The sequence below is a fragment of the Salmo trutta genome, chromosome 18 (genome assembly GCF_901001165.1).
Source record: "Salmo trutta chromosome 18, fSalTru1.1, whole genome shotgun sequence".
Classification (NCBI taxonomy): Eukaryota; Metazoa; Chordata; class Actinopteri; order Salmoniformes; family Salmonidae; genus Salmo; species Salmo trutta.
In genome coordinates, this window is record NC_042974.1 from 54600081 (window position 1) to 54616442 (window position 16362).

Below are 16362 nucleotides of genomic sequence, written 5' to 3' on the forward strand. Positions count from 1 at the left end.
TATGGGGAAGGGTACCAAAACATTTCTGCACCATTGAAGGTTCCCAAGAACAAGAACACAGTGGCATCCATCATTCTTAAATGGAAGAAGTTTTGAACCACCAAGACTGTTCATAGAGCTGGCCGGCCGGCCAAACGGAGCAATCGGGGAAGAAGGACCTTGGTCAGGGAGGTGACCAAGAACCCGATGGTCACTTACAGATCTCAAGAGTTCCTCTGTGGAGATGGACAACAAACTTTGCACCTCTCCACCAATCAGGCCTTTATGGTACTATAGAGTGGCCAGGTGGAAGCCACTCCTCACTAAAAGGCACATGACATGCATATTATTAATATTAGCTCTCTGTGTACATCCAAGGGCCAGCCGTTCTGCCCTGTTCTGAGCCAATTGCAATTTTCCTAAGTCCTTTTTTGTGGCACCTGACCACACGACTGAACAAAAGTCCAGGTGTGACAAAACCAGGGCCTGTAGGACCTGCATTGTTGATAGTGCTGTTAAGAAGGTAGAGCAGCGCTTTATTATGGACAGACTTCTCCCTATCTTAGCTACTGTTGTATCAACATGTTTTGACCATGAATTTGACTTGCTGAATTTCCACATTATTTATTACAAGATTTAGTTGAGGTTTAGGGTTTAGTGAATGATTTGTCCCAAAAACAATGCTTTTAGTTTTAGAAATATTTAGGACTAACCTATTCCTTGTCACCCACTCTGAAACTAACTGCAGCTCTTTGTTAAGTGTTGCAGTCATTTCAGTCGCTGTAGTAGCTGACATGTATAGTGTTGAGTCTAGACAGCTGCCCTGGGCTTTGTTGGAAAGGCTTCCATTAAAGAACACCCTCTGTGTTCTGTTAGACAGGTAACTCTTTATCCACAATATAGCAGGGGGTGTAAAGCCATAACACATACACTACCGTTCAAAAGGTTGGGCTCACTTAGAAATGTCCTTGTTTTTTGAAAGAAAGCACATTTTTTGTCCATTAAAATAACATCAAATTGATTAGAAATACAGTGTAGACATTGTTAATGTTGTAAATAACTATTGTAGCTGGAAACTGCTGTTTTTTTTATGGAATATCTACATAGGCGTACGGAGACCCATTATCAGCAACCATCACTCCTGTGTTCCAATGGCACGTTGTGTTAGCTAATCCAAGTTTATCATTTTTAAAGGCTAATTGATCATTAGAAAACCCTTTTGCAATTATGTTAGCAAAGCTGAAAACTGTTGTCCTCATTAAAGAAGCACTAAAACTGGCCTTCTTTAGACTAGTTGAGTATCTAGAGCATCAGCATTTGTGGGTTCGGTTACAGGGTCAAAATGGCCAGAAACAAATTACTTTCTTCTGAAACTCGTCAGTCTATTCTTGTTCTGAGAAAGGAAGGCTGTTCCATGCGAGATATTGCCATGAAACTGAAGATCTCGTACAAGGCTGTGTACTACTCCCTTCACAGAACAGCACAAACTGGCTCTAACCAGAATAGAAAGAGGAGTTGGAGGCCCCGGTGCACAACTGAGCAAGAGGACAAGTACATTAGTGTGTCTAGTTTGAGAAAAAGACGCCTCAAAAGTCCTCAACTGGCAGCTTCATTAAATAGTACCCGCAAAACACCAGTCTCAACGTCAACAGTGAAGAGGCGACTCCGGGATGCTGGCCTTCTAGGCAGAGTTCCTCTGTCCAGTGTCTGTGTTCTTTTACCCATCTTAATCTTTTATTTTTATTGGCCAGTCTGAGATATGGCTTTTTCTTTGCAACTCTGCCTAGAAGTCCAGCATCCCGGAACGGTAATGTACAGTTTTTCCAGCTGCAGACTATGATCAATAATGTGAAAAGCCACACTGAAGTCAAAACAGCCCCCACAATCTTTTATCATCAATTTCTTTAAGCCAATCATCAGTTATTTGTGTAAGTGCTGTGCTTGTTGAATGTCCTTCCCTATAAGCATGCTGGAAGTTTGTGGTCAATTTGTTTACTGTAAAATAGCATTGTATCTGGTCAAACACAATTTTTTCCAAGGGTTTACTAAGCGTTGGTAACAGGCTGATTGGTCGGCTATTTAAGCCATTAAAGGGGGCTATACTATTCTTGGGTAGTGGAATGACTTTTGCTTCCCTCCAAGCCTGGGGGCACACACATTCTACTCGGCTTAAATTGAAAATATGGCAAATAGGAGTGGCAATATCGTCCTATATTATCCTCAGTAATTTTCCATCCTAGTTGTCAGCAGAGGTGGGACCAAATCATTGTTTTACAAGTCACAAGTAAGTCTCAAGTCTTAGCACTCAAGTCCCAAGTCAAGACCGTCAAGTATCAAGTCAAGTCTCAAGTCCTAAACTTTGAGTTTTGAGTCCTAAACAAGTCATAATGTGCTCTTCACCAAATGTAATACCATTTCATATTTTTAACAAGAGTAATAGTTAGTATATTTCATTTACGCAAATCATGAATGCTTTTAAAAATATCTATGTTTATTACTTTCCAAATAAATGTTTTTTCCATGGAAATACATGGGTAGCCATGAGAAAGACCCCCCACCCCAATTGTGATCGAAGACCGCAATCAGGCGATGTAGGCTTGTACCTTAACACACACTCTGTGTGGTTATAGTAGGCTAACGTATGTCAATTGTTTTAGGAACAGCAGTAACATCAGGCAGGATTTAGGCTACCAGCTGCCTAGCCAGTTGTAGCTCAATCTTGGGTGCACAGATCACGTTCCTGCACTGACTGACTGTGTGGAGGCTCATTGATTTAATGTTATGTTAGCCTACATGCTATACTAGTAAAGTTATAAATTATATAGCTGTCGGCTATATTAGCCACGACTTACCGTTCTTTGTGCAGCTTCAAATGTCGAACAAAGTTGGAAATTGTTGCGCCTCCGTCTGTAATTTTCTTCCCGCATGTTTTGCAAGTTGCAATAAATTTTTTGTTGATACAGCGTCGTCTTTATATCCGAAAATAATAATTTTGGGTATCATCTTTCCAAGGGCTCCATCTGAATTCACTCGCCGACGTTCCTATGCACTGCCAGGCACAACTTTTTCTCAGCTGGCACAATTTTATTGCCTGCTGTCCAATTCAAACTGTAATCCGTTAAATGAAGAGTTGATGCGCTGCACACTTTTTTTAATAGCATTATTTTTAATATTCGGGCTTAGGGAGGGTATCAAGTCAGGTCGAGTCAACAGGCTCAAGCCCAAGTCAAGTCACGAGTCACTGCTGTTAAAGTCAAAGTCGAGTTGAAAGTCATCATATTTGTGACTCGAGTCTGACTCGTGTCCAAGTCATGTGACTCGACTCCACACCTCTGGTTGTTGTTGATAGACACCAATCATAATTTGGTCAGATATACTTGAATGTGTAGTGTCAGCATTTGTTGCTGGCATGGCTCCTAAATGTGCTAATCTTTCCAAAAAAATCATTAAAGTAGTTGGCAATATCAGTTGGTTTTGTTATGAATGAGCCATCTGATTCAAAGAATGATGGAGCTGAGTTTGCCTTTTTTTTACGACTTGTAAGTTTGATTCAAGTTATGATAGGAGGTTGTGGTTCTGGAGGATATAAAAGGGGAGTTGAAAGACATTGGCATGTGTGACTGAGCAGTGCCATAACAAGAGATTATAAAGTAGGCTGCAACATGTAGAAATACTACAATACACTAACGAGAATAAACAACTAAGCCAGTGCAGGCATCAAACTATGAGCTTGCAAACAACACATGTACACAGGTTACAATTTTACAATAATGCTACACAATAAGGCACTTACTGTACTTTAGCCAGGCAAAGGAATTGGGCTGCCACCACAAACGCTGAACAGAAATGAGATAAAACTTGCTGCTTATATAGGTGGGGAAGGGAGAGGAATGGTGATTATCAGAGTGAGTTTAGGTGTGGTGAGTTGTCAGGAATGGGGGCATGTCCATAGGATAATTAGGGAATTGGTGAGATGACATGATCCTTCAGAACATCGCTAGAAAATGCATATTGTTCATTCTCGTGGGAGAGAGCTCGACGGACTAGTGAATTGAAACTTTTAAATGAAAAGCAGCAAGGTAGGCCTCCCGAGTGGCGCTGTGACCTAAGGCATTGCATTCCAGTGTTGCAGCGTCACTACAGCCTGGGGTTCGCTCATCGCGCTCTAGCGACTCCTTGTGGTAGGCCGGGCGCTTGCAGGCTGACTTCCGGTCGTCAGTTGAACAGTGTTTCCTCTGACACATTGGTGCAGCTGGCGTCCGGGTTAAGCGAGCGGGTGTTAAGAAGCGCGGTTAGGCGGGTCATGTTTCTGAGGATGCATGACTCGACCTTCGCCTCCCCTGAGCCCGTTGGGGAGTTGCGATGAGACAAGATCATAATCATGAAATTGTGGAGTGTCACGTCTGTGTGTAGGAACGGACCAAAGCGCAGTGTGAATATCGTTACACATATTTTATTATAATGTGAAACTATGCAAGACATACAATAAACCATAAACAAAACAACAAACCATGACGAAGAGGTGCTACATGCACTAACTCAAAATAATCTCCCACAAACAAAGGTGGGAAAAACAACTACTTAAATATGATCCCCAATTAGAGACAACGATGACCAGCTGCCTCTAATTGGGCATCATCCAAAAACCCCAACATAGAAAAACAGAAACTAGAACCAAACAACATAGAAAAATAAAACTAGAATAAACCCCCCAGTCACACCCTGACCTACTCTAACATAGAAAATAAGAGCTCTCTATAGTCAGGATGTGACATGGAGAAAAAGGGGGTAAAAATTACAACAAATAAAAAGTAGCCTAGTTTCGGAAGAGTTTGTGCATATATATTGACAAAAAAAATACGTTTTGGTTTGTTTTGGTCTTCGGTAAGTTTTTTTTTGGTTGTTCGGGCACACAAAACATTTTTTTTGACAAGCTGAAGTCAGTAGCTAAAATCTAAAAAATCAAATCTAATTTTATTTGTCACATACTGTCACGTCCTGACCAGTAAGGGGCCATTTTGTTATTATAGTATGTTCAGGACGTGGCAGGGGTGTGTTTGATTTATGTGTCTTGGGTTTTTGGGTAATGTTCTATGTTGTCTATTTCTATGTTTGAATGTCTATTTAGTCTATTTCTATGTTCAGGTTTGGTTTGGCCTTCAATTGGAAGCAGCTGTTCTTCGTTGCTTCTAATTGGAGGCCATATTTAAGTAGGGGGTTTTTGTCACTGTGTTTGTGGGTAGGTGTTCCATGTATAGCTGTGTAGCCTTACAGGACTGGTTTTTCGTCGTTGTTTGTTATTTTTGTTAAATGTTCACGTTTATCCAAATAAAAAAGGAAGATGAGCACGGTACTCGCTGCGCCTTGGTCCACTTTTTACGGCGCTCCTGACACATACACATGGTTAGCAGATGTTAATGCTAGTGTAGCGAAATGCTTGTGCTTCTAGTTCCGACAATGCAGTAATAACCAACGAGTAATCTAACCTAACAATTTCACAACAACTACCTTATACACACAAGTGTAAAGGAATGAAGAATATGTACATAAAAAATATATGAATGAGTGATGGTACAGAACGGCATAGGCAAGATGCAGCAGATGGTATCGAGTACAGTATATACATATGAGATGAGTAATGTAGGGTATGTAAACATATAAAAGTGGCATTGTTTAAAGTGGCTAGTGATACATGTATTACATCAAGATGCAGTAGATGGTATAGAGTACAGTATATACATATGAGATGAGTAATGTAGGGTATGTAAACATTATATGAAGTGGCATTGTTTAAAGTGGCTAGTGATACATTTTTCATCAATTTGTCCATTATTAAAGTGGCTGGAGTTGAGTCAGTATGTTGGCAGCAGCCACTCAATGTTAGTGGTGGCTGTTTAACCTCTCTTGGGGAGACCCACGGTTCACAATATTCAACAGCCAGTGAAAAATCAGAGCGCCAAATTCAAAACCACAAAATGTCATAATTCAAAGTTCTCAAACATACAACTATTTTACACCATTTTAAAGATACACGTCTCCTTAATGTAACCACATTGTCCGATTTCAAAAAGGCTTTACGGTGAAAGCATAAAGTCAGATTATGTTAGGACAGTTCCAACACAAGAAAAACCACACAGCCATTTTCCTAGCAAGGACAGGCGTCACAAAAACCAGAAAACCAGCTAAAATTATGCACTAACCTTTGACAATCTTCATCAGATGGCACTCCTAGGACATCATGTTACACAATACATGCATTTTTTTGTTCGATCAAGTTCATATTTATATCCAAAAACAGCATTTTACATTGCCGCGTAATATTCAGAAAATATTTTGCCTCCAATACTGGCGGTGAATCAGCACCGGCAGTTTACAAAATACTCATCATAAACGTTGATAAAATATTAAACCGTTATTCAAAGAATTATAGGTGAACATCTCCTTTATGCAACCGCTGTGACAGATTTTTTAAAAAAGCTTCACGGGGAAAGCACACTTTGCAATAATCTGAGTACTGCGCTCAGAAAAAGACATCAAGCAATACAGATACCCGCCATTTTGGAGTCATCTAAAATCATAAATAGCATTAGAAATATTCACTTACCTTTGATGATCTTCATCAGAAGGCACTTCCAGGTATCCCAGGTCCACAATAAATGTTGTTTTGTTCGATAAAGTCCATAATTTATGTCCAAATAGCTCCTTGTTGTTTGCGCGTTCAGTAAGCTACTCCAAATGTAGGAAGCGCGGCCAAAATGTCACGACGAAAAGTTTAAAAAAAGTTATATTTACGTTCGTTGAAACATGTCAAATGTTGTATAGCATCAATCTTTAGGGCCTTTTTAACATAACACTTCAATAATATTCCTACCGGACGATTCCAATGTCTTGAAAAACGTTTTGGAACACAGCTACCTCATCACGTGAATGCGCGCCAATGAACTGATGTGTTTCCCTGAGTCAACAACTTCCCAGCCTTCTTGTTCGCTCTCTGTTCACTGCAAAAGCCCGAACAAGGTTCTAAAGACTGTTGACATCTAGTGGAAGCCTTAGGAAGTGCAAAATGAACCCTAAGTCACTGTGTGTTTGATAGGCAAAGACTTGAATAGACTACCAGCATCAGATTTCCCACTTCCTGGTAGGATTTTTCTCAGGTTTTTGCCTGCCATATGAGTTCTGTTATACTCACAGACATCATTCTATCCAAATCTACTAATAATATGCATATTCTAGTTCCTGGGCCCGAGTAGTAGGCCGTTTAATTTGGGTACGTTTTTCATCCGGCTGTGAAAATACTGCCCCCTACCCAAGAGAGGTTAACAGACCTCGCCTTCTGGATGTTAGCGGGGTGAACAGGCAGTGGCTCGGGTGGTTGTTGTCCTTGATGATCTTTATGGCCTTCCTGTGACATCGGGTGGTGTAGGTGTCCTGGAGGGCAGGTAGTTTGCCCCCGGTGATGCGTTGTGCAGACCTCACTACCCTCTGGAGAGCCTTACGGTTGTGGGCGGAGCAGTTGCCATACCAGGCGGTGATACAGCCCGACAGGATGCTCTCAATTGTGCATCTGTAAAAGTTTGTGAGGGTTTTTGGTGACAAGCCAAATTTCTTCAGCCTCCTGAGTTCGAAGAGGCGCCGCTGCGCCTTCTACACCACGCTATCTGTGTGGGTGGACCAATTCAGTTTGTCCGTGATGTGTACGCCGAGGAACTTATAACTTGCTACCCTCTCCACTACTGTCCCGTCGATGTGGATAGGGGGGTGCTCCCTCTGCTCTTTCCTGAAGTCCACGATCATCTCCTTTGTTTTGTTGAAGTTGAGTGTGAGTTTATTTTCCTGACACCACACTCCGAGGGCCCTCACCTCTTCCCTGTAGGCCGTCTTGTCGTTGTTGGTAATCAAGCCCACTACTGTTGTGTTGTCTGCAAACTTGATGATTGAGTTGGAGGCGTGCATGGCCACGCAGTTGTGGGTGAACAGAGAGGACAGGAGAGGGCTCAGAACGCATCCTTGTGGGGCCCCAGTGTTGAATCTACACCCTATCGTCGGTGATTGGTCAACAGTAGGGATTCTTCAGTAAAGTTTTTGTTGCTATTCAACGAGACGACTCCTTTTCATGCAAAAAAAATATTTATAAATACTGTTCCAAACATCTTAGATGTAAAATTGCGCAACTAAGATGTCCTTGGCAAAAAAGTCCAAATCAAATCGTATTAGTCAGATGCGCCGAATACAACAGGTGTAGGTAGACCTTACAGTTAGATGCTTACTTACGAGCCCCTAACTAACAATGCAGTTTTAAAAATACAGGTAAGAATAAGAAATAAAAGTAACAAGTATTTAAAGAGCAGCAGTAAAATAACCATAGCGAGACTTTATACAGGGGGGTACCGATACTGTAGGGGGTGCGTAATGGCGGCAGAGAAGTCAGGCGCAGGAGAGCAAAAACTGATTTACAACGGCGCAGTTTAATAAATAAAACCACCGTAAACAGAACAATAAATGAATGGGTAAACAAAACCCGTTACACACCAGCATAACGTGCACAAGCACTACAATAAACAATTCCAGACAAGGACATGGGGGGAACAGAGGGTTAAATACACAACATGTAATGATGGAATTGAAACCAGGTGTGTGGGAAGACAAGACAAGACAAATGGAAAATGAAAGGTGGATCGGCGATGGCTAGAAGACGTTGACCGCCGAACGCCGCCCGAACAAGGAGAGGGACCGACTTCGGCGGAAGTCGTGACAGATACAGAATCAATGTGCAGGGGCACCGGTTAGTTGGGGTAATATGTACATGTAGGTAGAGTTATTAAAGTGACTATGCATAGGTGATAACAACAGAGAGTAGCAGCGGTGTAAAAGAGGGGGACAGGGCAATGCAAATAGTCTGGGTAAAAATGTATCATAGATTTCTTGAGTAATCTTAAGTAAATTCAGACCATTTTGAGCAATAGCTAAAATGGACAAACAAAAAGTAGTATTTTTTCTAGTTTTTCAAGCCAATGTCTTTTAAGGGAGTATGCGAACACACTCGTTTTGTTCTCCTAGTCGACTTCGGCTAGCCGCCAGCCGAACTGAAGCTTGTTGACGCCTTAAGGAGAACCTCTGGTCCCTCATCAACTTGCCACATCACTCAGCTGGAATCCTTAATTGGGGAACACGTCTGTTTGAGATAAAACAACAAATAGGTTAATCTAAACAACAACAAATAGGTTACTGTAAACAACAAAGAATGTTGTTTTTTTATATTGAACAAGGCATTGTTGAGGAGGCGCTTGTAAGTAAGCATGTTACTTTACTGTTTAGATCTGTTGTATCCTGTGCATGCGACAAATACACTTTGATTTGATTTTCCCGCTGACATCATTGCACGTGCGACAGAACAGCAAAATATGTACTGGCTTTTCTTTTTTTCACGCTGCCTGAGGCCCCTCGCCTCTGTTTGTTTCATCAACAAAACAAAAACAATGACGAAGGCCCTGGGGGCGAACAGTGGCACTGTTTCCCCTCATGCGGGTTCAACCTTTAAAGAGGAGAATAAAGGATTTCGATAATCAAATGAAGGGAACACTTCATTACATCTTTAAACTAATGAGACACTTTGTTGAAGACATTAATCTTGTCCAGATGTGTCTCGAAGGATGTATAGAATATGGTTGCAAAATTCAGGAAACTTTCCACAAATTTGGGGGAATTTCTAGGGAATTTGGGAATTTTTTGAGATTTTCTGGAATTTTACAGCCCCTAAGCACTTACCATTTTAGTGACAACCGTAAAGAAACATTAAGCCCTCATATCGTTCTACCATTGTATCAGTCATAAACTCTTAGTGATTCAGCCCGTTATCATCTGGCAACCCTTTTATAACGCATAATGAATTAATGAATGTTTTCTATCGTCCGATAGTGTATTATACAGTAGGTCTTTTAATTGAATTCAATACAACTTTATTTGCATGCATATATAATGTAGTCACACATTAGTTGTATTGTGTGGTTTAGCTGTAAGCATTCATAACAGCTTGCAGCTCCGTCTATCCTAAGAACCCTTATAAATGCATAAATGCCTATAATACATCACACGCAGGTGGCTCATAGAAATTGTTACCACCATTATATTAATTTTCTATGCTGCCAACCAAATCCCACTTACACAGAAGAGTGTTTCCACTGTAGCTAACTGGGTGACTGAAGGCTACAGCCAACCAACAGGAATGGTATTCAGCCTGCATTCATGTGCCTTTTTAAAAGGCTTTGACTGCGTCCCAAATGACACCCATTTGTGTTCAAAACATTAAGAACACGATCCTAATGTTGAGTTGCACCCCCCTCCCCTTTTGCCCTCAGAACACCTCTACAAGGTGTCGAAAGCATTCCACAGGGATGCTGGCCCATGTTGACTCCAATGATTTCCACAGTTGTCAAGTTGGCTGGATGTCCTTTGTGTGGTGGACCATTTGTGATACACACAGGAAACTATTGAGTGTGAAAACCCAGCAGTGTTGCAGTTCTTGACACAAACCGGTGCACCTGGCACCTACTACCATACCCCGTTCAAAGGCACTATTTTGTCTTGCCTATTCATCCTCTGGATGGCAAACATACACAATCCATGTCTCAAGGCTTCTTTAACCTGTCTCCTCCCCTTCATTTACTCTGAATGAAGTGGATTTAACAGGTGACATCAATAAGGGACCATAGCTTTCACCTGGATTCACCTGGTCAGTCTATGTCATGGAAAGAGTGTTCTTAATGTTTTGTACACTCTCAGGTTTTTGGTCAAAACTGTAAAATCACCATGAATTCAGCTAAAAATGTATTTAATTTTGGAAATATTTGGGGTATATTCTTTTTGGGTTTAGTCCAATTTGCAGTGTACAAATTATTATAATTATGTTCCGGCCCCCCGACAATCCGCTCCGACAAACATCGGATCGTGGCTGAATATAGTTGCCTGCCCCGGACATAGGGAATAGGTTGCCATTTGGGACACACCCTTTGTAAAGGAGCACCAAATTAAGTATCCTTGTTTTGACAACGCATTAAGCTGTTTATGCCCCTGAAGTGTGATGGTTGCTGCTCATCTGTGATTAAATGTATCTGAAGTCAATATCTATTAGTTAATAAATTAACGAATGAATGAATGTGAGTGGCTGGTGCCCACTAGCTACATTAAAAGAGACCCTCGCCTCATTTGAAAAGAGCTTGAGTGGCTATTTGAATGGGTGAGGGTGGGTGGTCGTGTGCGTGCAAATGCATGTATGTGTGCACTGTAAAAAATTATAGTTTCAACTAATTATTATTATTATTAAGTAACTGGTTCTACAACCTTTTTTAGTTAACTCAACCTTTTGGTCAAAGTTTTACATGAACATAATATTTTTAGTTGGCCAAAACTTGGCTCCAACTTGAGAACTTAAATATTCAGTCAACTTAAAATGTTTGCTCAAGTTTTGTTCATTTATCTAGAAATTATTATTATAAATACTTCACAAAAAAAGGCTGTGGAAGTAGTTGCTTTTGACATAGAATGTTTTCAATTTACATATTTGACAAACATTGACATACATGATTACATTGTGCATGTTCATTTATACAGCAATTATTATTCAAGTTGTCCTCACGTAGGATTTGAACTCACAACCTTCTGGATCACGGCATTACGATCTTCGTGTTACACGACCATGTCTGTGTCAGTTATCAATTAATCGGACTTCTCTCGTCATTGATTTCTTTTACTTATTTAAGCAATTTTAGTTTTTTCTGTATTGTGGTCTGTTGTTGGTTTGGCATATTATTCTGTTTTAATGTTACTCCTTAATCACTATGGAAAATAAAATAGTTTTTCTTGAGTGTAATTTTAGGAGTTTAGATTTACTTTGAAGTGCAAAGTATAGTAATACAGGTTAAATCAGTCATTGACACAGACATGGTGGTGTAACAGGAAGATCGGAATGCTGTTAACCAAGAGATTATGAATTCAAATCCTAGGTGGGGGCAATTACTGTATAAATGAACATGCACATTGTAATCATGTATGTCAACGTATGTCAAATATGTAAGTTGAAAACATTATATGTCAAAAGCACAGTGTGTGTGTAACTAGTTCCATAGCCTTTGCTTGTGAAGATGGGTCTAGAGTGTCACCCCCTTTGAAGGGGGGATGACCGCAGCAGCTTTCCAATCTTTAGGGATCTTGGACAATACGAAAGAGAGGTTGAACAGACTGGTAATAGGGGTTGCAACAATGGCGGCGGATAGTTTTAGAAAGAGAGGGTCCAGATTGTCTAGCCCAGCTGATTTGTACAGGTCCAGGTTTTCCAGCTCTTTAAGAACATCTGCTATCTGGATTTGGTTGAAGGAGAAGCTCGGGAGGCTCGGGCAAGTAACTGCGGGGGGTGCAGAGCTGTTGGCCGGGGTTGGGGTAGCCAGGAGGAAAGCATGGCCAGCCGTAGAGAAATGCTTATTGAAATATTCGATTATCATGGATTTATCGGTGTTACCTAGCCTCAGTGCAGTGGGCAGCTGGGAGGAGGTGCTGTTGTTCTCCATGGACTTTACAGTGTCCCAAAACGTTTTGGAGTTAGAGCTACAGGATGCAAATTTCTGTTTGAAAAAGCTTGCCTTTGCTTTCCTGACTGACTGCGTGTATTGGTTCCTGACTTCCCTGAACAGTTGCATATCGCGGGGACTATTCGATGCTATTGCAGTCCGTGCTGGTCAAGGGCAGTCAGGTCTGGAGTGAACCAAGGGCTATATCTGTTCTTAGTTCTACATTTTTTGAAAGGGGCATGCTTATTTAAGATGGTGAGGAAATTACTTTTAAAGAACGACCAGGCCTCCTCAACTGACGGGATGAGGTCAATATCCTTCCAGGATACCCGGGCCAGGTCGATTAGAAAGGCAGAAGTGTTTTAGGGAGCGTTTGACAGTGATGAGGGGTTTGACCGCGGACCCATAGCGGATGCAGGCAGTGAGGCAGTGATCGCCGAGATCCTGATTGAAAACAGCAAAGGTGTATTTGGAGAGCAAGTTGGTCAGGATATTATCTATAACGGTGCCCATGTTTACGGATTTAGGGTTGTACCTGGTCGTTTCCTTGATAATTTGTGTGAGTTTAAGGGCATCTATTTTAGATTGTAGGACTGCTGGGGTGTTAAGCATATCCCAGTTTAGGTCACCTAACAGTACGTACTCTGAAGATAGCTGGCGGGTAATCAATTCACATATGGTGTCCAGGGCACAGCTGGGAGCGGTCTATAACAGGCGGCAACAGTGAGAGACTTATTTCTGGAGAGATTAATTTTTAAAATTAGAAGCTCAAACTGTTTGGGCATAGACCTGGAAAGTATGACAGAACTTTGCAAGCTATCTCTGAAGTAGATTGCAACTCCTCCACCTTTGGCAGATCTATCTTGGCGGAAAATGTTGTAGTTGGGTATGGAAATCTCAGAATTGTTGGTGGCCTTCCTAAGCCAGGATTCAGACACGGCAAGGACATCAGGGTTGGTGGAGTGTGCTAAAGCAGTGAATAAAACAAACTTAGGGAGGAGGCTTCTGATGTTAACATGCATGAAACCAAGGCTTTTTCGATTACAGAAGTCAACAAATGAGAGTGCCTGAGGACACGCAGGGCCTGGGTTAACCTCCACATCACCCGAGGAACAGAGGAGGAGTAGGATGAGGGTACGGCTAAAGGCTATCAAAACTGGTCGTCTAGTGCAGTGGGGACAGAGAATTAAAGGAGCAAATTTCTGGGCGTGATAGGGCATAATATGCAGACAGGGGTATGGTGGGGTGCGGGTACAGTGGAGGTAAGACCAGGCACTGAGTGATGATAAGAGAGGTTGCATCTCTGGACACGCTGGTTATACTGGGTGAGGTCACCGCATGTGTGGGAGGTGGGACAAAGGAGCTATCTGAGGCATGTAGAGTAGGACTAGGGGCTCCGCAGTAAACTAAAACAATGATAACTATCCTAAACAACAATATACAAGGCATAGTGACATTTGGGAGAGACATAAAGCAAGGCATAAAGCAATCACAGGTGTTGATTGGGAGAGCTAGCTAAGACAACAACGGGTAAGACAACAACAGCTAATCAGCTAAGACAACAACAACAGGTAAAATGGCGATGAATGGGAAGAGAGGGTCGGTTAACTACACACAGGGCCTGAGTTTGGGGCTAGGGCTGACAGATAAACAAATGTAAACAAAGTGGGGTACCGTGATAAATGAACAGTCCAGCAGGCATCAGCTATGTAGCCAAGTGATCATAGGGTCCAGTGTACAGCAATAGATGGAACAGGGAAGCCGCGGGGTAGTCTTTGCTACGCTAGCACGCGGCATTTAAAGTTAGCAGGCCGGGGTAAGTAGAAGCGTCTGCTCCGACGTCCGCCAAAGGCCTGTTGAGGGCACAGCAGATGGAATTACATCTGCGGACCAGTCGTGGTGGTACGGCGGGCGCCGTGTCGACAAAGGGACCAGGCCAGATTGCGAAAGAGGTATTGTAGTTGTCGTAATTTTGTTAGCTAGCCGGGAGATGCTCAGGGCGATCTTCGGGGCTGGGTCACTCGGTGGTAGCTAGCTAGCTGTGATGATCAGGAGTAATGGTCCAGGGTTTACGGCAGGAATCCGGTGTTGTAGTAGAGAAAAACAGTCCGAGGCCGACAGGTATTATCCAGGCTAAAAAACGGCTGGTGCCTGTGCAGAGGGTAACGGCCGCTAGCAGTGGCTAACAATGACTAAATAGCTTGTAGCTAATTAGCTCGTTAGCTCCTGATGGCTAGCTTCTGGTGGAGGTTTTGACTATAAGGTCTAAAAATAATAGTGGATCCGTGTCACATTGAGTGGGGCGGGTTACCTGAAGGTATATTTAATTTAAAAATGGAAAAGAGATTGAAAAATAAATTGAAATATATACAAAGAAGGTGAAAAATACAAAAAGTAAACGAGAGGACGACAAAACCACGTCTGCACTGCTATGTCATCTTGGGGGAAAAAATGTAATAATTCTAGTTGAATGAACATACGAGACAAGTTGAGCAAACACATAATATAAGTTGACTGACGCTTTTTCAAGTTAATGCTAAGTTTGGGTCAACTAAACATTTTAAGTTCAGGTAGCACTTTAAATGAACAGTTGATAAACTAAAAAAGGCTGTGTAACCAATTACTTAATAATAATTAGTTGAAACTACATTTCTTTTACTGTGTGTGTGTGTTATTAGATGAAATGACATCCAGTATCTCTGTCCCAGTAATGGGTGATCAGAGACAGAGAGGCATGCCTGTTCCCCCCTGGGCCCCATAACCCTATTGTTTCATGTCTTCTCTCCTCCCTTTTCTCTTGTCACACACACCACACACACACTCCTTCATCTCCTCCCTCTCTTCTGTGTGTAAGACCAGGTCGTCAACCCGTGTCTCCCCAAGGTCCCAACCCCAGCCCCCTTTCCATATAATCGGGTCATTTAGCATCATAGCATCGACTTATTGCTTTGTCTAAGGGTCAAAAGTGAATTGAGCGAATGGACTTGTCACTCATGATTTGTGTCCATGTTATTGCATTTCATCGTGCAACAGCTAGCCTACAGAAGCCTCTGCCCATTGACTAAACAGAGCAAATAATGTCACCTGACTGCTAGCAACCACCAAAAGTCAAGTACACTATAAATCATGCCGTTTGTGGTCACTATTATTGAATTCCAGTGGTGTAAACTGGGAAACCCACAAATCTATCCATATCTATCCTCTGTGTTACAGTAGTTTCATGGCTATGCTGAAATGGTGTTGATTGTATCCCAAGTGGCATGCTATTTCCTATATAGTGCACTACTTTTGACCCTATGGGCCCTGGTCAAAAGCAGTGCAATATAAAGAGAATAGGGTGCCATTTGAGATGCAGACGTTGTCTTTCTTCTCAAGGCTGTTGCTGTAAAATGAGCCAAAGTGGGGCATTGGGATTAAATGGGTTTATGCCATCCCCTATGAGTACAGTATTAATTCAGGGAGAAAAGTAGCACAGCAGCAGAATGGACTCAAGTTACTCCTTCAATCTCAAGTGTCAGGTCATCACACGTGTTTAGTCTGTCAGTGACTGAAGGAAGAGAGAGATCTTGTACTGTATGCCTGAAGTGGGTATGTCCCAAATGGCACCCTATGTAGTGCACTACTTTTGACCAGACCCCTGTTGGCCCTGGTCAAAGTAGTGCACTACATAGGGGATAGGGGGCCATTTGGGATGTGTTCACTGTGACTTCCGTTACAGCGTTGTGACTCTGTAATTAACTGTTAATTTGTGTTCTTTATTTTCTATTTCAGGAGGCGGCCACTTTTGCCAAAGAGCAAGGTTTCGAGGAGGTGAGTTACCGCC

At 42.0% G+C, this 16362-nt stretch overlaps 1 protein-coding gene across 2 annotated transcripts in view; it reads left to right on the forward strand.

The window, feature by feature from the left end:
• adkb (adenosine kinase b) overlaps positions 1 to 16362 on the forward strand; it is a 278559-nt gene that overhangs the window by 223287 nt on the left and 38910 nt on the right. For both annotated transcript variants that reach the window (XM_029699060.1, XM_029699061.1), the window contains exon 8: positions 16311 to 16349. In XM_029699060.1, coding sequence (XP_029554920.1) covers positions 16311 to 16349 — 39 coding nt within the window. The remainder of the gene's footprint in view (positions 1 to 16310; positions 16350 to 16362) is intronic.